Genomic DNA, 23,922 nt, shown 5'->3' on the forward strand with positions numbered 1-23,922 from the left:
GAACTCTTAAACGACGCATAGTTCACGTTTGGCGATTTTTCCTTTTCGTTATGTTCGTTAAGCAAGTTAAGTTTTTAAGCCACATTTTTGTCAAGCTCGAGTTCTGATGATGGGATCCATAAGGAATCGAGGGAACTCCTCAAATATTAAAGGCATACGTATAGATTTTTTTGTATTTTCATCATAAAATCAAGCATTTACATTAAAAACTGTCGCATTTGATGAAGTGGAACTGCTGATGATGACCAGAACAGAACTCTTCAATGACGCATGGTACACGTTTGGTGATTACGAATTTCGATTTTGACTTGGACTGGGACCCGGACTCGGACTCATACCCGGATCCGGTTCGGACCCGGATCCGGTTCGGACCCGGACTCGGATCCAGATTCACGGACACGGACCCGGACTCGGACTCGGACCCGGACTCGGACCCGGACTCGGACCCGGACCTTGACCCAGAAAACCACTATGATACCTTAACTAAATAAACAACTATGATTACCTATCATAAAATTAATGTAGGTATAAAGTACGATGATGCCAATCTTACAAGCCCCTCCCGCTTAAACCCCCGTACACCGCACGGCATGCGCCATTAAGTGGGTTAATTAGGTTAGGTTTGAACTGCGATCCTCACAGAACCGAACAAGGATTAGGTTAGGTTAGAACTGCGAGCCTTACAGAAACGAAATGCTACTTGAAAAGTGGGTTTGATTAGGTTCGAACTGCGATCCGCACAGAACCGAACTGCTATCTGAGGAGTGGGTTAGGTTAGGCTAGAACTACGACCCACATGGCTCCTCTTCACGATGGGCCAACGCCGGCCACTCCAAGGGACGCATTTATGCGTTAGAGGGAGCAAGTGATATTGCTATCTCATTCTACCGCATGGCTGCGTCCCTTGGAGTGGCCGGCGTTGGCCCATCCTGTAGAGGAGCCATTATACAGAAGCGAAATGCTAGTAGAAAAGTGGGTGGTCTTACCTCCTTTTCTACATAGTGTACCATCTACAATAATCTTTCATCGGCCCCCATGGAAGTCGGTTTTTTTTTCTTAAAAATTATATTATTATTAAATAGAAATTGTGTTTAAAAATAACTGCTATCTATATTTTTCTAACAATGATCTGGTGCTTTATTTCGTGCACGGAGGATAATTTATTTTAAGTAGAGGAATGTACCCAATTTAATGACTCGCTGCCACTGGTGAAGTTTATTCCGTATATTAGGTACTCGTAGCTATATAATTTCAAGGCGTAATAATGTTTAATATGCCTTAACTGCAAAAATAGAAATTTAAAAGATTAAATTTACAAACTAACTATAAGAGCTGCTACGATATATCTCTTGTATTCGCCTGCGACGCCAGTCATAAGCTATATTTTCCATAAAAAAAACATTTTTTTGCCTGACACGTTTCAACCTAAGATCCGATTTCCGATACGCCTCGGTCTAAAGTACTATGCTGATAACTGATAAGTTGATAACAGTCCCTTGTGTCAATGAAACATATATCTAATTTGTAATTTCGTTATATTTGAAAAAATATACAAAGAACTAATATTATAATTAATTTGTTCTGTACAATTTTAACTTAGATATCCATGATTACTAATAAATGCGTTACATATATAATAGATTTAGAACTAAATCGTATCGAATACATAAATTTATAATGTCTGTTGAAAATAGTAGAACCCGTATCTAATAAATCCAGTTATAATTTTTATATTTAAATGCTTAACATAGGACATATCCATTAGTAGGTACAATATCAACTGTATAGCTACATAGCTTCGTACCCCATACAGTACAATTAATCTTGGTTGCCCTATGTTTAAAGATCAATGGTAATAATTAAGTGTTGTATAAACTAAATAATTATAAAAATTATTCCTCGTTAATTAAGAAGCGATAGAATAATAACACACATTAAGGGTGGGTTGCACTAAACCATCAGTATCTAATCACAATAATTACTTCTCTTTATTTATTACAAAGGGAAGTGGATAATTCTCTGTCGAGCTATGTTATTCAGTCCATCAGTTGTGGTTAGTGCACCCGGACCTAAGTCATGGCCTTGTTTACACAATAATAGACTACGGACTCACCAGAGTTGACATACGCGCCATTTAAAAAAGAACATTTTGCGTAACAGCGCCAGTGCTTGACACTGGCCCCATAGATGCCATTTTCAATCTTAATTCCAGGAATGTCAACGATTGGAATTAGCCGGTTAAACACTAATACCTTAATAGGTACCTCTATGCCAACATTGGACGCAAGTTTATTGTCAAAATCGGATCAATTATGCTTTCAGTCTTCGTAATCCGAATTTGAATCTGGATGGATTCTCGTTGCGGTGCATGATTACTTAATGACGCTACATGTATAATAATTATGTCTCAAACGGTTTGTTTGTTATCGGCAATATTCAATAGTATGAATACTAGGTAGCTACAATATTACAATGTCATAGTGTATAGTTTCACCCCGGAAGTTATTATAAAATTCTGAAAAAGTTATCTCTAGGACCACCAAATTTCACCTAAATAGTAAATGTAGGTAGTTACATAGTCTAGCTAAATATCTCGCTTTGTTATTTCGTAAACGATGTAAAATTAACCCGACTTAACGTTAGTGTTCTTTTATCATTATGATTAAAAAATATTTTGACCTAGCGCGTATTGACGTCTACTGTGCCAGCCTAGCCTGAGCATGTCCATCGCTTTTCTTCCCTAGAATGGTGTAAATCTTTTCAAATATGTAACATAAAATTGTCCGTTACTATGGAATGAAATCTCTTAAAATTTGCGCAAGTAGCATTCACTCCAGATTCAACCTTTTTTTATTGGGTAGGTACTTAAACAAATCAATATCAGAAACTAAGCCAGACACAAAAAAGAAATCACAGCCCGAACATAAAAATAAGTAACGCATTCTGACTACAGTGAGATCTTTATGATATTGGAGTTATGTTTACTTTTTCATTTTGTCCTTTTCATTGCCTATATTATGTGTCTGCGCAAACGTCATATAAATAGGGCAGTATAAATTGCAGCTGTACGTACGCTTTACATTTTTCAATGCTTCCGTAAGCGCATATATTATAGGCAGGTACTATGTTTTTCTTTTCAACAAAATAAATAAATTAACGATTAGACTTTTATCCCATTATTAAATGATTAAATAAATACAAATAACCTTGCCAAAAAACAACAAAATATGGTTTCATAATTATGGCACTAAATTAGGAATTGTTATATAGCTATAGGTTATTTGCCGTCTAATGTCAAGGTCAATATAATATCTTCAAATAAAAAATATGTACTTCCCTAAAATGTTAACCGATTCTGCATTATTATAATTTACAATATTTAGTTAGACAATATGTCCTGAAACGAGGATATAGGCCTAAATACCCGGGTGTGCCTTGTTGTAGGTATTAATAAATTACCCAAAAAATACCCTGAAGTCTTAAAGTAGGCATTACTAAACATTTAGGGAGTGATAAAAATGTTTGTCGTATGTAAAATAAATGTAAGGTGGAATGGTAGGTAGATATCCTTAATTAGTGCTACTACAATTAAACTACTATACAAACTATAGCTGCATTCTGCTTTGGATAAAATAGGACATTTAAAAGGTGTAACTGCAACATATTGCGAAAATAATAAGTTACTCTATTAAATATTCTTGACTCCAGTCCAAGGAGTAGCCGCACTGTATAATCCTACGTTCAGGCAACATGAAATATCATTAGCAAATGAAAATACATACATTCCAAACAAATCTAAATTGTGCCAGCAATTTGAGTCAAGTACACTAACAAGTGCACCTGTCTGTTGATTATACATACCTACATTGATTTGACAGGATTGTTTTGTTGATTTAACAAGAGCCCGGTATGCCTTCTATGCCGCCGGCTGAATGATAATGTCGGTTTGCGTTGGTAAAATCACGCATTAGATTCAAATAGGACAACCCCTCCCTAAGCCGCTCCTGAAGGTCTTGTCAGGTACATTATTTCCTGACTTCACTTGAATCTAAGATGTTTAAACGATTGTTTTGTTTCACTAGGAACACAAAAATAAAAATTGACACAAAACTCCAACTCATGCTCTGAACCATTTTGTCTGTCTACTTGTAATAAACTAACTTAGGTAAATAAGTTAAACTGTCATGTTATTAAATTTTAAAATAAATAAACTAAGATATTTTTTAAAGATTACTTATAAATTATGTTTAGCCTAGAACTATATTAGGTAGCTCGTTTTTTAAGCAGTTTCATTACAAGTAGACTTACAAATTACCTACAATACATTAGTATACCTTTTCAAAATAGCACCGCCATTCAAATTACGATAAATTATTTATTATATTTTTCGAAATAATAACATTTTAACATCGAAATTGGTCTTCACTTTTCTTGTCAGAACTACACTTCTGAAACATTACCTAGTTACATCACTTTTAGCAGTAGAATATATAATATAAGCTTCAACTAGCACACTTATAAGTTTCGACCACATTTGTCTTTTCTTACATAAGTTGTTTAAATGTAACACGCTTAACGTATTTTGCAAACGATTTATTGGATACAAACTGTGCTCGCACAGTTTAGCACTAGTAATATCGGTACCTTACCTACTTGAAAAATTATCATAATAAATTTTGTTACTAGTATAGGCGTAAATGTCCATATGTTGGTGACTTGTAAAATTACTCCTAAACACCCAGAGCACATTTAGTAATCAGTTGTGTACCTAAATGTAATAATTATAACTATTCAATAAAAAACAGGAAAACTACACCATTCACTTCAACGTACAACAATCTCTATCCGTGCGTTATACACTATACAAAACGATATCACGCACGACCGTCAAGCGTACTAGTAGAGCTACTCAAACTATCGCAGAACCGTCTAGTTCTGTAATCGTCATGTGGGTCGTCGGCGGCGGGCGCCCGGGCTGTCCACAGCCAGCAGCACGCGCGCCACAGCGGGTTTCAAGCGGAGGGGTGCACGGCGGAGGGCAGCGGGTGCGAGGTCAGGTGCGTGGAGTCGCTGCGACGCGGCGGCGCCGGCGGCGGCCGCTTCTTGATGGGCTTGGGCTCCTCGCGGCGCGGCGCCGAGCTCGCCTCGCGCCCGTACACGTTCTCGTAGAACGGGTCCTCCACTGCGCTGCCGTAATGCTCCTGCACCCACATTGACACGCTCGTCTCTTTGTAGTCCTCCGACAGGGGATATTCTCGGAAGCCTAGGACTTCGTGAGGTGTCGTCGCAGGCTCCAACTTACACTTTTGTGCGACCTGCCACTTCTTTCTCATCACACGTTGCAGATCTTTAAGAAATTCTTTGGGCGGGTTGCTGTTGGAATCCGCCAACTTTTTGGGAGACGACAGTCGTGTGCTTTCGTTGCGTTTCGGCGGGGACGGCTTGCGCGGCGACGACGGCGGTGCCTCCTTCAAGTTAAATGTGATTTTCTTGTTCTTCTTCGCAGAGTCGGTGCACGTCGGCAAATCGTCAGCGAAATTCACTTTCTTCATCGACCCCGTGCGTTCCTTCGTTGGCTCCGCCAATATTTTCTTTTGAATGGAGGGACTGCCGTTGCTCAACTTCTTGTTTTGAAGCTCAGCTAAACATGCACCGTACGCCACGTTCTGTTGACCGTAGATGCTCTTATCGGAATGAAGGGAGGAAGTCCGCGATGCGCCGGAGCTGACGCTGTCCAGGGAGGGCTGGCGCGGGAACGAGCGGCTCAGATCGGAGTTTCGAGAGTTGGCTCGTGACAAGCCCGCTCGGGCGGTCTGTTCGATCTGATGCGAAGTCAGCTGATTGACGATGTCGTGCACGCGGCCCGGTTGAGTGTCTATGGTGTGTTCGGGCGGCGGAGGAGGCAGGCTGAGCTGAGAGCCCGAGAGATCCTCGACGGGATCGGGGGGCGGCGGAGGCGGCGGCAACGAGTCCAGGCTCAGGGTGGAGCTGAACATGGCGTCGGGCTCCAGGGCGGGCGGCGGGGGCAGGTCGTCGGCGGGCGGCGCGCGCGCCGGCTCGTACAGGCCGGCGTACCCGTACAGCGAGGAGGCGGTGTCGCCGGTCGCCGGCGCGGCGTCGCGCGGAATGCTCTCGTAGATGCCGTAACCCGGGGACGTCGGCTCGTCGCGAGCCGGGCTGTTCATTAGTGTCGTTCTGCCATAAATTGCGCTTTCCGATGGATCTGTAAAAATAAGCTTTTATTATCGGACCATTTCAATAAAGTTATACCAACATGAAGTGAATTGAGCACGTACTGATGTGGTGCCTGCGCTTGAGCGTGGAGTCGTCGCAGTGGGCGCGCGGCGTGCGCGTGAGCGTGCCGCCGTCGCCGGCCTCCTCCGCCTCGGCCGCCTCCGTCTCCGCCATCTCCTTCAGCTGCCGCGTCATCCAGGTCAGCGGGATGTTCGGCTTCATCGACGGTTTGCGCTTTATCGTTCCTGCAACCAAATACATAGTTAAGTAGAACACTCGTTAAACATGGCCGGATGTATTATTTTTGGTGTTACGTCGTAATAGAAGGAAACCCTGAGGTGTATTTTGTCCTTAGTAGCAGGTACACGTAGCAGCGACCCGTAAACCCGAAACAAAAATCACAATTTATCAAACACCCTTCCTACCTTTACCCTCGACAAAAACTTCAACCCAATACTGATCAACGTTTAAGGCTCGTTTAAAACTAAAATCAGCTATATATTGAGGCGCTGCACACGACACCCAGTATGTTATGCGACTCACCCATGGGGAACTCGCAGTCGAAGGCGCTCTCGGAGGCCGTGCCGCCGTCGGACAGGCAGCCGCTCGAGCTGGAGGACGAGGCGCGCGAGTGCCTGCACACAACAACACTATCACTGCACCACTCATCATTATAAACGTGACAAGGCGCCTAAGGCCCACTTGCACCATCCCACTAACCCCCGGGTAACCCCGGTTAAGCGGTTTACCCGTCAACACAGTGTCAAATTGTACTGGTAAATCCAGGTTTAACCGGTTAACCCCGGGTTAGTGGAATGATGCAAGTGGGCTTAAGGCGTTAGTTTTATTAATATCTCTCACTCATCTCAGCGTTAACCAACCTACTCTTCATATCCATTCAATATTTTGATACCCAGTGCTACATTTTGTAAATAAACTATGTATGTGAATCTTATTTTATAGTACTTAAAGATATACAAAGAAAGAAAAAGAAAGCAAAGAACCGGAGAAATCATGGCGGCTATAGGTACAGGGGCGCAAAGTAATTAGCAAAACGTACCTGCCGCTGCTGATATCGGAGTTGGCGACGCTGACGCTGCTTGAGATGCTGGAGGCCTGCGCCGGGCTGCTGGCGCCCGCCGGCGCCGCGCCGCCGGTCTTCGTAGGGATCGACGTTATCTGCACAAACATCATTGTCAGCATGTCGTCGCAGCACCGGTGGTGGTCCGATTACAGTTGTGGCTGGTGAGCCACGACCGTAATCTGACGGTAGTTGCGAGGTGATTTTCTAACAGTACATGTAGGAGGCGCGACGGTTACCATCCAGCCTTTTAGCTTGAGGTGCAAGAAAATAGCTATACAGTGAAAAAGAAGGGTCGTACGAGTACAAGACAGTCACAGGGTGATTTGACGATTTGGGGAAAAAAGTAGTTCCACCCCAAGTGTAATAAGGTAATCTTAAACAGGCTGTTACCAGATACTTACCCCCTTATTCATAAACGTTTACTAAAGTTGACAAGCCGATAATAATCGTTTGTCCCTTTCCATCATACCAATACCGGAAAGGGACAAACGATTATTATCGGCTCGTCAACTTTAGTAAACGTTTATGAATAAGGGGGTTAAACATTAGTTAAAAACTTTCAATTGGAGAATATTTGCACATGGTTACATTATGGAAGTTGCCTTTTGTCAGAAATTGAAGGAAGCCGTCTCACCGAGCAGGAGCGCGCATGCGCGAGGTGGTCCAGGTCCTCCTGCGTGAGCTCCTCCACCAGCGACCGGTGGTTCTCCAGGAGCTGCCTCCCATGCTGCGGGTGCAACACGAAAATATGTCACCAATTTATAGCACAATACTTTAATTTACCAGCGTGATCATGTTAGGACAAATAATTGGAATTAGAATACAAGTTCAGTTTAGCCCTATAATGTTAGCCCTTGGCGTGTATTGTAGGTGTAGGTCCAGTAGTTAAGAATGATTATTCAACTCTTTTTGATAATTATGTTTCTTTTGCAACTCTGCATAATTAACAGCAATTGATTACAATCACGCCTCTGCAAAGACTGTACTTAAATATCCTGGATTGTTAAGAATAGTATAAACGATCGGTATTTAACACAATAGCGACTGGCTCGACTACGAGAATCAAAGACGCCGAATAGGTGAGCGTTTCTTTTATTTTTAGCAATTTTTATATATTGTGATTTTTTTTTCCACTTTTGTGTTATTTCTACGCAGAATCACGAGTTCTTTCGATCCAAATGGGATAAAAAATGTCCCAGTGTTTTTTTTCTACTGTGTTACCATTTCCCCATATACTCTGTATGGCGGTAACAAAAAGGAAAGTTTGAAAAATGGATGGAAATATTAGGACACTTTTTTCTCCTATAGAAAATGAAAAGGCCTCGCGATCCTGACCAGAAATAATACAAAAGTGGCAATAAATAAACGCTCATGTCATCAATCCAAAGTTCAAAATAAGTAAAACCAAACCAAATGCCCGGTTTAGATGCTAAAATATTATTTCATTTCGTACATTTATTTCAATCAAACAATCATGTAGTTTTTAATGAAACATCATCGAAAACTTGAGAAAAAACTCAGGACTTGAACCTGCATAAATAAGCTTTACCGGGGCTACAATCGCTTTGCCAGAGTCAAAGTAACCAAGAAATTTTAGATTATCATAGTTAGATCTAGGTACATTGGGTTCCCTTAACACCTTTCACAGCAGCCAAGGCAAGGCAGCATGATAGTAAATTCATGAAAGATTATTCATAAATGCGTGTGATGATATTTGGTAGCTCACCTTGGCTATCCTCATGGCGGTGACCCATCGCTCCAGGGTCCGCTGGTCGTCCGCGCACAGGAACTTAATAAACTTAACACTCTTTGGTTGCTGTAGCCTCGGGTGCTTGATAGCAAAACAGTAGTCGGTCGGTGACTTGTATTTCTTCTTCCAATTCAATCCTAAGTAAACTTCATTCGTGTCGAAAGTCGCTAAGCAGACTAGTTCTTTCAGCGTCTTCACTTTATCCTTCGGCGAATAGTAGAGACCTATTTGAGGGACAAAACATAATGTAATGGCAAACAGAAAATATTGCATTAGCGTAAGGAATATGTATTCGCAGTGGCATAAAAATCGCAGAGCATTTAAACTAATAACTAAGTGTGGCCACACACAAATAGCTGCACCCTCAATGTTTCCTTATTTCATTTGATCGGAAAGCAGTGAGGGGACAACAGATAGAAGGACAGTTTACCGGAAGGCCTGAGGACGAAGTGGTATTTCTTCCAGCCCTTCTTGGCGTCGCTCTTGAGGTAGAGCGGGCCCTCCATGGGAGGCACGGGGTGGCCCGACACGGACGGCGCCGCGCTGCTCGCCGCGCCGCTTTGACCGAAGAATTCTTCTAATATCACTTGTCTTGAATGCTCATCGTGCTCGCTTGACCATCCTACGATTTCAAAAATATTCAATACAATCATGCAAACACTTTTTAAACACAATAAAGTGGATGTCCAATGAGTTTAATGTACCTACATATAAATTAAATTATGAATATGGAACGAACTTACCTCTATCATCCTCCGATAAAAGGAACTTCTCCGGAGTTTGAAACAATGATATTTTGTCTGGTCTTTCGGCGAATAATATTTTATTCTTCGACTCTCTTGTCCATAACATTAAATTATCCACTAACATTTCATGATCTTCATACACACGCTCTGCGAAAAAGTAAATATTTACTTAACATTATCTGCATTTTATACTTAAATATTGTAAGTATTATAACTATTATAAGATATGAGTTCGTTATTTAATGATGATGACCAACTAGGTACAGTCGACGTCAAAGATATGTTTACAGTTTTGCACCTTTTGCCTTTGTAATAAAGCGAATAATGTAAACATGTCTTTAACGTCGACTGTACCAATATACCTATTGCTGTCATTAGCAAACATCTCACAAATTTAAAACAGTCCCCAAGCACACAGCAAGTGTACAGGCACATAGTGACAGAAATAGTTGGGTAGACTATGTAAGGCGTGACTGACCCATATGTAGATCGGGCAGGTGCTCGACCACGGCCCACTTGGGCTCCATGGACACGTGGTTCTTGTCTGCCAGCAGGCGCGTCACGTAGCCGCAGCTCATCTTCTCGTCGACCAGCAGGCTCTTAGACGAGCCGTCCGTTGAGAACGCCTTGATAAACAACTTCTTGATGTTCGCCTCGCGCATGCGCTCTAACGCTAGCTTTATCTTGTCAGCCTTCTGTTGAAAACTCGCATTCTGAAATAATATTATCCATAATCAATTGAGTTTTTTAATAACGGTGGTGAAGCAATATAAAAATATAGTTGGTCAAGCAGATCATGTCATTAGAAAAAGGCGAAAATTTTGAAAAATGTAGGCTCGAAGGGATATCGGATCATAGAAAATTTGAATTCCGCACCTTTTTCTACAGACAAGATTTATACAATCCAGGAACAAGTCCTAAGATCGTAGTTAACTTTATAATATTCTGGGCTGATATGTTTACTTTATCTCTTTAGATATCGATGTATTTACCTTTTGGTCTTGGTGTAGATTGAGTTTCATCGCTTTACATTTTGCACTAGTACTACTCGACGCCGAGGATTCGCTCGACAGCATTGAAACCTATAAAACATAAAATTGTAGGCAAGGCAGACACAACATTACTGACCAAAATCCTTTCATAGTTGGATATAAGCCTATAAATTCAAGAGACTAAAGAAGTCATAGAGTCCACCTACTTCTTACTGGTAAATAAATAGTTGGACATTGCTTTAGTCGACAGTCTCAAAACGGTCTTGTTTCTATTAAGACTTGATTTTTTTAGACCCTGATACTTGCAGAAGTTTCTATTGCGGACAAAACGCTTTTAAACGCTTAACGCATGATATTGGTAAATATCATCATGTTTGTTACAGAAGTATGTTAGTATATGGAATGGAATACCGATTCAAAATCAAAATGGTTAATAACAAACGTGTGTGGGTTATTTGTGCATTCCTGGCATTCTGACAATACCGTCATCTGGCGCGTACACTGAATAAATAAATAAATCAATATTATAGGACATTTTTACACAAATTGACTAAGCCTTACGGTAAGCTCAAGAAAGCTTGTGTTGTGGGTACTCAGACAACGATATATATAATATATAATTACTTAAATACATAGAAAACAACCATGACTCAGGAACAAATATCTGTATCATCATACAAATAAATGCCCTTACCAGGATTCGAACCCGGGACCATCGGCTTCATAGGCAGGGTCACATAAGCTTCAGTTGATTAATGTGAAAGGAATAGGATGATGAAGAATAGTTACAGTATCACTAAAGGCGGAGTCATTGTCGGGCGAGTCGGTCCTCGCGACGGAGGCGCCGTCGCAGCCGTCCTTGCACTCCGGCCGGCGCGCGCAGCCCGGCCCGTCGCGCTCTTTGCTACTGGACGAGTAACCTGCACACACGAATATCAAATACATATTCATTTACAAAAGTAAAGTCGACGTCTAAGATATGTTTACAATTTTCGCCTTATTACAAAGGAGTAAGGTGCAAAAGTGTAGACATATCTATGGCGTCGACTGTACAATTATACATAATTAGGAAACTGAAGTTATATTAAATAATAAAGGAACTGCAAGAGCCCAGTTCAGTAAGTTCCACCTAACTAGTTAACTAGGTTTAACTTTAACTGACATGGAAATATTCGAAGATTGCACCAGACACAAGAAAATGAATTCTGGAAACTCTACGCAATCGTTACGAATCTAATAGGAGCTCTGCTGTGAAGCCAAGCCGTTCTATAGTAGCGGTTGACCGATACCTGAAGACACCCTCGATATCTCCTCGTCGTACTCGGAGTCGAGCGCGCAGAGCTCGCCTAGAATGGCGTCGAGGTCGGCGTCGTGAGTCTCCTCCAGGTTGGCCATCGAGAACCGGTAGGTGTCGATGCGCGGCGCCACGATCTCGAGCGGCCTCAGCACGCTCTCGCCCTCGTTACACGCATTTAGACCCTGAAACAGACATTTTCTTGTTAAACTCACGTGTAGCTGACATTTCGTATTAGTTAAATTCTCGAATATCGACACTGGTACACGAGTAAGTTAAGGATGACTCACGCTAGACCGGGCCGGAGCTACGTTTTCTATGGAAAGCACCACGTGATCAGCCATCATAGAAAATACATGTCGGACGCCTCGGTCCGGGCCCGGCCCGGTCTAGCGTGAGTCATCCTTTATACTCGTAACTGTATTCAATTATGTACATGTAGGACTGATTAATCCTATTCAATGAACATGTCAGTAAACATCTGTGCCCCTAAACAGAGAGCCGGTTATCTCTCAGCGACGATGAATGAAGTTCTATTAGGCAGGACGCTTGTTGATAACAGGTACGAGTCCTAATACCTAGCCGATTAAGCATTCCAACGATCACCTTTAATGAGCCCCAGGAAACTAATTGTGAGCTATAAATGTGCCCACATGATTTGAATACTAACTAGGAGCCCTTTAACGTTTAAGAATCAATTATTCGTGAACATACTTGGAAGACTTGTAATCACTTAAACAGCACAAAGTTCTACATTCCTATACGTTACGAATCATTTACGAATGGCCAGTTAAATAAATCGTACAGTGAATTAGTGCTGTTTACATGTTGTCAACTAAACGGAGCTCTTGGAGTCCCTATATTTATAAGACTCCTTTTATTATAACTAAATAATTCTGTCCTCGAATTCGTATTTCTTGAAAGGCATTTGAGAAATAAATTGGACCAAAATTAAAATAACATAAGTAGGTATTTATTTACCTCCTAATTAGCCCAATATAAATGGAGTGGAACGAGACGTAATAAATAGCTATTACAGGAAGTGACGTAAATATTTTCCATAACACTACAGAGCATTGTTTGTGAGGGGGCAGGTAGAGGAGCCTCACAGGGATGATGGGAATGAAAAGGCAGGATCCAGAGCGATGAGGGGTATTTATTATTTAAATAAAAAGGCACCTGTAACAATACAGGTTACGTGTTAACAGATAGGTATGTATAAAAATACTTTCGTAATTCAGAAGGTTAGAAATCAAATAACTTACAATATGTGCCTTGGTGATGATGTAGATATATATCTGGAAGGTGTGCAGGGCCACAAAACGAGCACTATACTGAACTGCACGCACTTATGAATTATTACGTTTACTAATAAAAATCACACTTAAACGGTCGTGTTTAGAAACTTGGGAAGTACAGTCTGTTAGATTAAATGATGTTTATCGATCAGAGTATGTGATCGAACTGAAAATAAAAATCATTGAATGGAATTTGGAATAGGATTTGAATTTCAAAAAGGAATTTAGAATTTGTATGGTGCCAGAAATAGTATGAAGGTCGATAGTGTAACGCTTCGTTACACGCACCGTTACACTACCGGGGTCGCCCTGGAAAGGAAAATCCTGGGGCTTATGGCCAAAGGATTTTTCCGTAATGTAAATATAATGTAATGAATATGGGTATGAGTGATAAATTTAGAAGGTGGGGATGTTATATACAATGTTTATCATACAAGAGAGGCGATTTAAACATGCATACCAAAGGTCATTCATACATCATCTTATAAAATTTTGGTTAATTGTTTAACCAAAATAAGTTTCAATAGAGTACTCCTTTAAGTAGAGGACGTACTCATTAAATCGCTCTCCATTAGTATTAAGGCTTATTAATCAGTAACCACCCGCTGAATATTAATGAATCTAAATATAATATCTACAATAATGTGTACCTACAAAGAGTACGATTGTTGAAATTTATTCAACAAAATAATGCCGTATGGAATGTAGGGTTACTACAAAATATCATAAGATAATTCCTTAATGGAATTAATAAATGTACTGTACGGTACGTATGTACCTAAGTACGTAAATATGAACGTTATGTCAAGGGAAGAAATATATAAATAAGTATTGTTCTAACTCTGGTAGAGTTAGCTTTGAATAACGTTATATGAACGTAATATAACGTTATATAAATTAAATAGTATAAATGAACGTATAAATTCGTACTAAGTAGGTATGTACGAAATGTAATGAGTCCGAAATGTATAATGGGGATGAGATATAATTATAAAATGTATAACATTATATACAATATTTTACAAGTTAGGAGCTTAGGAGAAAAGTAGCTAAGTTTGAGCCAAATAAGAATCTAATTAAGGAAAAACAGTATATTATTTATTTTAGAATTTTGGGGAGAGGTTTAAGGTCTCTAATATGCCATCGTCCGAGCATTTTGCCGGACATGTCTTGTAGGACATATACTAAGGGTGATATTTTTTTTAGGATAGAACATTTAATAAACTTGGGTGCAAGTTTAGCAGAATAGTGTTTAGGAGAATTACTAATTGCGTAATTTCGTTTCCAGACGATGTCATTTTCGTTGAATTCGAAATGTTGGTGATGTTTATTATACGATGAAGAATTGGTTTGGTGCGCTCTCCAAAGACGGGCTTGTACTTCGGAGAAGACAGGCTGGAGAAGACCAAGATTATCAGCGTATTCGTCTCTGGGCGCGAATATAATATCATCTGTGAGATCAGATTTATCGTATGCTGATCCACATGTGACTAATTCGCGACCAAATACAAGGAAAGAAGGAGTATAATTTGTTGTTTCATTTACGGAAGTATTAATAGCAAATTGTATCTTATGTAGGTTGATATCCCAATTCCTGTGGTCATCCTGTATGAATGAGGATATTGCTGTGGTAACAACTTTATTATATCTCTCCACGGGATTTGGTTGGGCGCATTTAATTGCGCAATAGTGTATTTTTGGGATCTGATAGGAGTGGAATAAATCCGTTGTCTCTTGACTAACGAATTGAGGACCATGGTCAAGAATTATGGTCTGTGGGATTCCGTACACTAGGAAAACTAGGTTTTCTAGAATATGAACGATTACTGATGACGTAGCACGTTTAATCGCAAAGAGGAGGCAGTATTTTGAAAAACAGCAAGTAACGACAAAGATGAATCTGTTGTGTTTTAGTGTAGTAGGCAAGGGGCCGATCAAATCTATTGAAATGCATTGAAAGGGTCGAGAGCATTGCTTAGGTTTACCCATTAGGCCAAGTTTTAGTTGGGTTTGGTGTTTGCAAGCTAAGCAAGTCTCGCATTTGGCAATAAAATTTGAAATATCTTTGTACATTCCTGGCCAAAAATATTTCAATTTAACTTTATTGTATGTTTTAAATGTTCCGAAATGAGCGCAAGTTGGGGTGGAATGATTTTCTGTGATAATGGGTATTCTGTACTCTAGTGGGATAACTTCTTTCCAATTATACTCAGATTGGAGTAACGAAGGGGTTTTTGAGTATCGGTATAATTTATTATTATGTATTATGTAATCTGGAGTGGTGTTGGGGTTAGAACTGCATTTAGCGTAGATATTATTATACCAGTCGTCATTGGTATTAGAACTATTGTAGTTAATAACGTCTACTGAAGGTAAGCGTGATAAAGCGTCAGGGATTAGATGATCTTTACCACGTTTATGTTTAATTTCGAAGTTAAATGTAGATAGACGAATACTCCAGCGGGCTAGACGTCCGGTTGGATTATCTAGATGGAGAAACCATTGTAATGCGGAATGGTCTGTGTAGATTGTGAACTTTAAGCCGTTGTCAAGATAGCAACGCCAATGTTCTAGGGCTAGTAAGACACTTAAGAGTTCTCTTTCTGTAATTGAGTAATTTCTTTGGGGACCAGTTAGGGATTTGCTCATATAAGCAATGGGTTTCTCAACGCCATCAAATTCTTGGGTCAGCATGGCACCGATGCCGAAGCTGGATGCATCACAGTGGACTGCGAAGGGTTTTGAGAAGTCTGGGCAAGCAAGAACAGGGGTAGAGACTAGAGCTTCTTTAATGGATTTAAAGGCATTGTCTTCTAGTGATGTCCATTTAAATGGTGGTGCTTTTTTGGAAGTGGAGGTAAGTTTAGTTAGTGGTGCAACCTTTGTGCTGAAATCGGGAATAAAGCGTCTATACCAACTTGCTGTACCTAGGAACTTTTTAACTTCTCGAGGAGTTGTGGGAGGTGGGATGTTAAGTATTGCCTTAACCTTGTCAGGATCTGTTTGAAAGCCGTGTTCATTAACTATGTAACCAAGATATTTAAGTTCTTTTTTGAAAAATGAACACTTGGGGAAGTTTATAGTAATGTTGGCTTGTACTAGCCTTTGGTAAACTTTATTAAGTAAAGTGATGTGTTCATCGAAAGTATTACTTATGATGATAATATCATCTAAGTAGGTAAATACTGAGTTATCAAGGTTTTCAGAAGGGAATAACGCATCCATAAAGCGTTGTTGGGTAGCAGGGGCATTAGTCAATCCAAAAGGCATTACGCGAAACATGTACATGCCTTTTGAGGGTACGTGGAAACTAGTTTTAGGTCTATCAGAGGGGCGTAGGGGTATTTCCCAAAATGCTTTTGCTATGTCTATCGATGATAGATATTTAGCATTTTTTAGATTATCTAAAATGTCAGAAATGAGTGGGAGTTTGTAGGCATCTTTGCGCGTAATCGAATTTAGTTTACGGCTGTCGATGCAAAAACGCCACGTTCCATCTTTTTTAGGAGTTATTCTTCTTCTTCAATTTAAGAGCTGGGCTCTTGTCGGTGCAGCGTGATGAAGATGTCTCCACCTTGGTCGGTCCAAAGCCAGCCCCTTTGTGTCCTGGTACGACACGGCCCCTACATGCTCCTTTACTTGGCTCATATAGCTCTTCCTTGGTCTTCCCCTCCCTCTCTTTCCATTTATTTTCCCTTCTATAATGTTTCCGATGAAGTGGTCGTGTCGTAGCAGGTGTCCTATCATTCTTCCTCTTCTATTTTTAATAACACTCATTAGACTTCTCTTTTCTTTCACTCGCTCTAGAACAGCTTCATTCGTAACTCTTTCAGTCCAACTTATTCCTTCCATCCTACGCCAACACCATATCTCAAATGCTTGTAGGTATTCTTCATCTCTCTTATTTAGCGTCCATGTCTCACATGCATATAGTGCGATGGACCATATATATGTTTTCATAAATCTCTTCCGTATGTTTAAGGATATACGTGATTTGAAAAGGTTTTTCTTCTTATAGAAAGTCTGCTTAGCCATTGCAATTCTTGCTTTTATATCTGGAGTACATCGTGTGTCCTCTGTTATAATACTTCCCAAATATTTGAAGTTCTTGACTTGTTCTATATTTCTTCCCCTTATTTTTAGCTCACTCTTTATATTACCTGTCTTAGACACTTCCATGAATTTAGTTTTATTGTCATTAATTTTTAGTCCAAATTCTTGAAACACTTTATCCATTGTATTTACCAACTTTTCTAATTGAGTGTTGTTATTGGCTAAGGCTGCAATATCATCCGCAAACCTAACAAATACTACTCTCTTTCCATTTATTTGAATGCCCTGCTCTTTCACTGAATCCAAAACCTTTAGGATGGCAGCTTCAATGAACACGTTAAATATGAGTGGTGATAATGAGCATCCCTGTCTTACCCCCTGTTTTATTTTAGCCATTCCCTTTTCATTATCTACTTCTATAATTGTTTCTTGTTGTCTGTATAGTTCATATATTATCTTCCGATCCCTGTAGTCTAATCCTATTTCTTTAAGTCTGCCCATCATCAGCTTCCAATCCACCTTGTCGAAAGCCTTTTCCAGATCTATAAAGGCTACACTTGTATTATGGCCTATATCTAATCGTCGGTCTAAAGTCAATCTCAATGCCAGTATTGCTTCTCTAGTACCCTTCTGCTTTCTGAATCCGTATTGGTCCTCTCCTAGGTTGCTCTCAATCTTATCTCGTATGCGATATTGTATTATCTTCAATAGGATTTTTGAAGCTTGTGATACTAGACTAAGCGTTCTGTGTTCCTCACACTTCATGGTGTTTGCTTTCTTTGGTAACATTACTGTTTTCGTCGTTGTAAAGTCCTTGGGTACTTTTCCTTTTGCGTACATATTCGACACCAGCTTAAAAACTTCTTCCATTAAGATTGGGTTGTTAGCGTATTTTATCATTTCTATATAGATGTCATCAGCACCTGCGGCCTTTCCGTTTTTTATTGATCCTAGTGCTCTATCGAATTCTCTTCTAATTATTTCTGGCCCCATGTCATCTTTAGGCACTTCCCCTTCAATCTCTATATCATTTTCTTCCAGTCCATCTCCTTTGTATAGATCTTCTACATATCTTATCCACCTTGCCAGAATATCCTTGCTGTCCGTTATTATATGCCCATTCTCGTTTGTTATTGCTGTTGACTTGGTTTTATGGTTCCTATGTAGTTCTCTTATGATTCCGTATGCTTTGTCATTTTCCCCTTTTTTTATGAGTTCTTCAATCATTTCACAGTCTTTTTCCATATCTACTATTTTTGATTTTCTACACAACAACGTTATTTTATTTGTGATTCTCTTATAGTTTTGCAGGTTTTCTTCATCAGTTCTGTTTCTTATAGTCCTTCTTTCTATCATCAAGCTTATAATGTCTGCCGTGAGCCATTTTTTCCTAGGGATCAATTTCTCTTTCTTCGCAGTGGCTTTGGCACTTTCCTTCATTATATTCTTTATATCGTCCCATCTTTCATCTATTTCATTAATCGAATTGTCACTTATATATTTATCCTTATACTCTAATAATTTTCCTCCTATTGAGTTACTATATTGCACATTAGTTTCAATATCACATTTTAGTTTTCTGAGATCTATTTTCTTGCTTCGATTTACTCTCTTGTATCTTTTTGGTTTGACTTTAAGATTGCACATAACCATGTTGTGATCCGTACTTACATCAGCTCCTGGGTAGCTCTTACATTTTGTTACACACTTCCTGTGTTCTCTTTTTATCAATATATAATCTAGTTGGTATCTAGCTTTGTCACCAGGCATTTTCCATGTGTAACGTCTTCTATAAGGTTGATCGTATAACGTATTTGTTATTGTTAGGTCGTGTTCTTTGCAAAATTGTACCAGTTTTTCTCCTCTTCTGTTGCGATTCCCCAGCCCGAACCTACCAACTGTCTCTCCGTCTCTACCTTCTCCCACCACTGCGTTAAAATCTCCTAGTATTAGCAATTGTTCTTTTTCCTTATTTGTATCCATTAGTGTTTCTATTTGCTCGTATACACTATCTACTTCTCCTTCCGGGTGTGAACTAGTTGGCATATATGTCTGAATAATGAGCATATTTTGCGGTTCCGCTTTTATTTTCACAGCTGTGAGTCTATCACAAAGATGCATCGTGTTTTCGATTTGCAGGCCCCATTTCTTATTGAGAATAATAGCCGTACCGTTCTTTCCTCTTTCTTCTCCTGAAAAAATTATTCTGTGATTATCTTTCCAAAAATCTCCACTTCCTTCCCAGCGTGTTTCGCTTATACCTAGTATGTCTATGTCTAATCTTCTCATTTCACTCAAAAGCTCTTCTAGTTTTCCGTCAGGCAGCATAGTTCGCACGTTCCAGGTTCCTATCTTCATATCCTGACAAGGGTTTCGCGGGATGACGACCGAGGCAGCCTTGCTTCTGCCCCTGCCGGACTCGGACCGCCACGGTATATTACGTCGTGGAAGCCCGTTGTCAAGGACTGTATTTTCATTAATTGTACTATTCATCTTTGCTGCGGGGTAAAGGGAGTGTAGTGCGGTGGTTTCCCCTTGCCTTCCACACCGCAGTTCAACAACCCTGGGTATGCCTGTTGATTTCCATTTCAAGCCCTACTGGAACCTGCTTCCTCGGCCTCTTCATGGTACTGGTGTTGTGTTAGGAGTTATTATGACAGGGTTTAGCCATGGGCTTTCACAGGGTTCGATAACATTAAGCTTTAGCATTTCATCAACTTCTTTGCATAAAGCTTTTTGTTTCTCTGGTGAAAGCCTATAGCATCGCTGTTTGATTGGTGGATGGTCACCGGTATCTATGTGATGTTCAATGAGGTGGGTTCGTCCTAAGGGTTTGGTTTCTGTTGAAATATTTTTAAATTTTTCAATAATAGTATCTGAAATTAACTGTTGAGTTTCAGAAAGGTTGTCATAATTAGTGATGTGTTGGTCGCAGGTGGAAATAACTAGGGTATCTATATGTTTATCAGAATATGACGTCATGTCAGGTAATATGTGGGGAGCTATATTGAATTTTCTCCAAAAATTTGTGCCTAGAATCAAGGGTTGCTTTACAGTAGGGATAACATGAGCGGTAATAATAGCCACAATATTTTTGTACGAAATTGGTAGTTGAATTGTACCAATAGAGTATATAGGGTAGCCGTCGGCTACAGAGCCTACGACTTTATGGTCGTAATTTATGGTAAAATTGTGGGATAAGAGAATTTTATGGGAATTATTTCCGAAAATAGTTAAAGCACTGCCACTGTCTAAGAGGCCACATAAAGTTAAATTATTTGTCTGGATGTTGACATAAGGTCGTTCATCGTATGGATCTTGAGTGAAAAGTGCTGATGTAGTATTGTATGATGACATAAATAATTTAATGGTATCTAACCATTGGTTCCATTCTGTAGCAGTAGTTTTATTTAAGTTACTTTTCTCCTTTATGCGTTTTTTGGAAATTTATGGCAAACTGTACATTTTGCAAAAGTGACATTTTGTTTGCCACAGCGGAAGCATACTATATTTTTACTTGTACAAATATCTAAAGAATGATCGTTTGTTCTGCAACGCGGACAGGAGTAACGTAACGTAGAAGGTGGTGCTGTTACAGTATGGACCGGTTTATTAAATGGGAATGGTGGTATGTACGGTTGGGAAGGGGGGGTATGGTTAGAATCTTGTTGAATGTTGGTATAGTTGCTAGAGCTATAAGTAGAGGTAGTATTACAGCTTTCGTACCATTTGCACGATTGGAATAATGTGTCTATAGACGTAACATCTGTAGGAACTAATCTGGAACTGTAATAAGGGCTCATGTTTCTACGGAGGATATCTATTTTTTGTTTTTCAGAAAGGGGTTCATGTAATTTGGAAAAGAGGGCTTCCATGGCTGAAAAATACATTATTATTCGTTCATGTTGTTTTTGTTTACGGGAATGTATATTTTGTAGTAAGTTGTGGTCATGGTCATGCAATTCGAAATCTTTTAAGAAGTGGGTTTTAAATGATTTCCAATCTGTAAGGGTTGTTTTCTTTGACCTATACCAATCTAAAGGAGTGCCTGATAAAAAATCGTATATATATTTGTGTAAGCGTTTGTCGTCAATGTTACGCGCAATTGCAAACTCTTCGATGTTTCGAATAAAATCATAAGGGCAACTATCGCCTTTATAGTTGAATTTTTTAAAATCGCTTGGTTTTGCTTCAGAGAGGTTGGTTAATTTTCGAGCAAGTAGGTCTAAATTTGTGGAATCATCTATCAAAGAGGTTGCTGATGCGTAAGTTGACGTTGTTGTTGACGGTTGTGACATGTTAAATTTTGTTTGACATTTTGACAAAAATTCGCATATTTTCGAATAGTTGTCAATAATTTCTGGAGATAATTCAGTGGTAATATGGAGACGTTCTATTCTGTTATATAAATGAAATAAGAAAACCGCTATTCTATCGTGTTTCGCTTGGTTGGTGGTCGCAAGCTGTAGCTGAGAAGAAACTATTGTGAGGCATCTGGTAATTTCGGTGATATCCTGTTCAAGATCATATGGGCTGGAGAGATTCGAACACGGGTCCGCGAATAAATTTGGAGTGAGGAGCTGTCTTAAATCATCAGCCTGCGCGGTGGCTGGGAACTGAATGTTCCTGAGTTTGAGCTCATAGATGAGTTCAGGTTTATTTAATAGTGCTGGATTCATTGTTTATTAAAGTGGATACCTATCACGAAGAGAATACCTAACTGATGTTATCAATATAAATAAAATATATAGTTATTAAATTTTATTTTTTATTGAATCGAAAGGAGAAGTTTATTGTGATATTAGGCTTAGTTGTGTATATTTATTTAATCGGGTGAAGGATAAGCTATCGGATTATCTCCAACAGTACTGCCGTAAGTCAGGATTGGTTCGCACTTCAGTGACTCCAAGGAGTTTTAAAAACACTTAGGATTGAAACCAATTTGTGAGATTTCAGTGGAAATCTTGGATTGTGTAATTGTATGTGATAGATGTTTTGTGTAATCACTATGTTAAGAGTTTTGTTACGTGGCGCGACAAAAAGCGTAGGACGTTGGCATAATAGGGATTAGAAAATAGATATAGATAAATTGGTATAAGATGATGAATGATGATAGATGTATATGTAATTGGTTATTTAAGGGGGGAATTTTGGTTAAACGGTTGAGGATTAGATAAAAGGTTGGTTGTAAAATAGAAAATTAAATAAAATGATGTTAGGCCGAGAGATATTGCGAAAATTTGAGTTGGGTCGACTATAACCTTTTAGAATTTTGAAAAGATCTTAAAGCTAGCAATTACAAACAATATAAAAAAAAAATTGTTAGAAAAAGGAAAAATGTAGGACTGGAACAGCTGGTTGCGGTTGTTGGGTAGGAGCAGGTGCTGGCACGGAGGTACTGGAACGGGCTGCTCAGCGTCGTAGGGCGGGTGGGTGTCTTGTCAGGTCCGGGTTTGAGCACGTTGATGGCGCCAGTGTGAGGGGGCAGGTAGAGGAGCCTCACGGGGATGATGGGAATGAAAAGGCAGGATCCAGAGCGATGAGGGGTATTTATTATTTAAATAAAAAGGCACCTGTAACAATACAGGTTACGTGTTAACAGATAGGTATGTATAAAAATACTTTCGTAATTCAGAAGGTTAGAAATCAAATAACTTACAATATGTGCCTTGGTGATGATGTAGATATATATCTGGAAGGTGTGCAGGGCCACAAAACGAGCACTATACTGAACTGCACGCACTTATGAATTATTACGTTTACTAATAAAAATCACACTTAAACGGTCGTGTTTAGAAACTTGGGAAGTACAGTCCGTTAGATAAAATGATGTTTATCGATCAAAGTATGTGATCGAACTGAAAATAAAAATCATTGAATGGAATTTGGAATAGGATTTGAATTTCAAAAAGGAATTTAGAATTTGTATGGTGCCAGAAATAGTATGAAGGTCGATAGTGTAACGCTTCGTTACACGCACCGTTACAATATTCTGTGGGACGACCTGAAGACCACGTGACTTTTAGTTGCATTTCTCATCCCGATATTTTTTTCTTTTCGATCGGCGTTTGTCGATGTACGATTGTCATTTTGACTAGGCCCCCAGATCATTTATACTATCAACCTGATGGTTAAAATATGTATCTTAATAAATATTTGGATTACAATTATATATAGGTAGTTAATATTAATTTAAGTACCAAAAAAAATTTGGATTATATAATAACAAATTATACTGTGATAAGATACCTACTAATAAAACGTTTGTATAGCAAAGGTAAAATAGGTATTGCCTATTCGAATCTGTGGCGGAAAAACAATCGGAATTTACGGCGCGATTCGGGAAATGAATTAGACATTCACTAGATGTGAAATAGTAACGATATATGACGTTCACGGCAAAAGGTACCTTATGGCCGAAATAATATTGGAGCGGTGTTAATAATAGTGCAAGCGCCAACAGCCATAAGG

At 39.5% G+C, this 23,922-nt stretch overlaps 1 protein-coding gene across 3 annotated transcripts in view; it reads right to left on the bottom strand.

The window, feature by feature from the left end:
* Positions 1-1,518: 1,518 nt before the first annotated feature.
* The window catches only part of LOC134678915 (amyloid beta A4 precursor protein-binding family B member 1-interacting protein), a 79,764-nt gene continuing 57,360 nt past the window's right edge, over positions 1,519-23,922 (bottom strand). For all 3 annotated transcript variants that reach the window (XM_063537660.1, XM_063537662.1, XM_063537659.1), the window contains 12 exons: positions 12,096-12,285; positions 11,596-11,726; positions 10,807-10,896; positions 10,293-10,527; positions 9,812-9,961; positions 9,499-9,690; positions 9,045-9,292; positions 7,953-8,045; positions 7,295-7,413; positions 6,778-6,869; positions 6,297-6,479; positions 1,519-6,223 (listed from right to left, as the gene is read on the bottom strand). In XM_063537660.1, coding sequence (XP_063393730.1) covers positions 5,013-6,223; positions 6,297-6,479; positions 6,778-6,869; positions 7,295-7,413; positions 7,953-8,045; positions 9,045-9,292; positions 9,499-9,690; positions 9,812-9,961; positions 10,293-10,527; positions 10,807-10,896; positions 11,596-11,726; positions 12,096-12,285 — 2,934 coding nt within the window. In that variant the 3' untranslated portion in view covers positions 1,519-5,012. The remainder of the gene's footprint in view (positions 6,224-6,296; positions 6,480-6,777; positions 6,870-7,294; positions 7,414-7,952; positions 8,046-9,044; positions 9,293-9,498; positions 9,691-9,811; positions 9,962-10,292; positions 10,528-10,806; positions 10,897-11,595; positions 11,727-12,095; positions 12,286-23,922) is intronic.

Source organism: Cydia fagiglandana, chromosome Z (assembly GCF_963556715.1).
Source record: "Cydia fagiglandana chromosome Z, ilCydFagi1.1, whole genome shotgun sequence".
NCBI classification, from domain to species: Eukaryota; Metazoa; Arthropoda; class Insecta; order Lepidoptera; family Tortricidae; genus Cydia; species Cydia fagiglandana.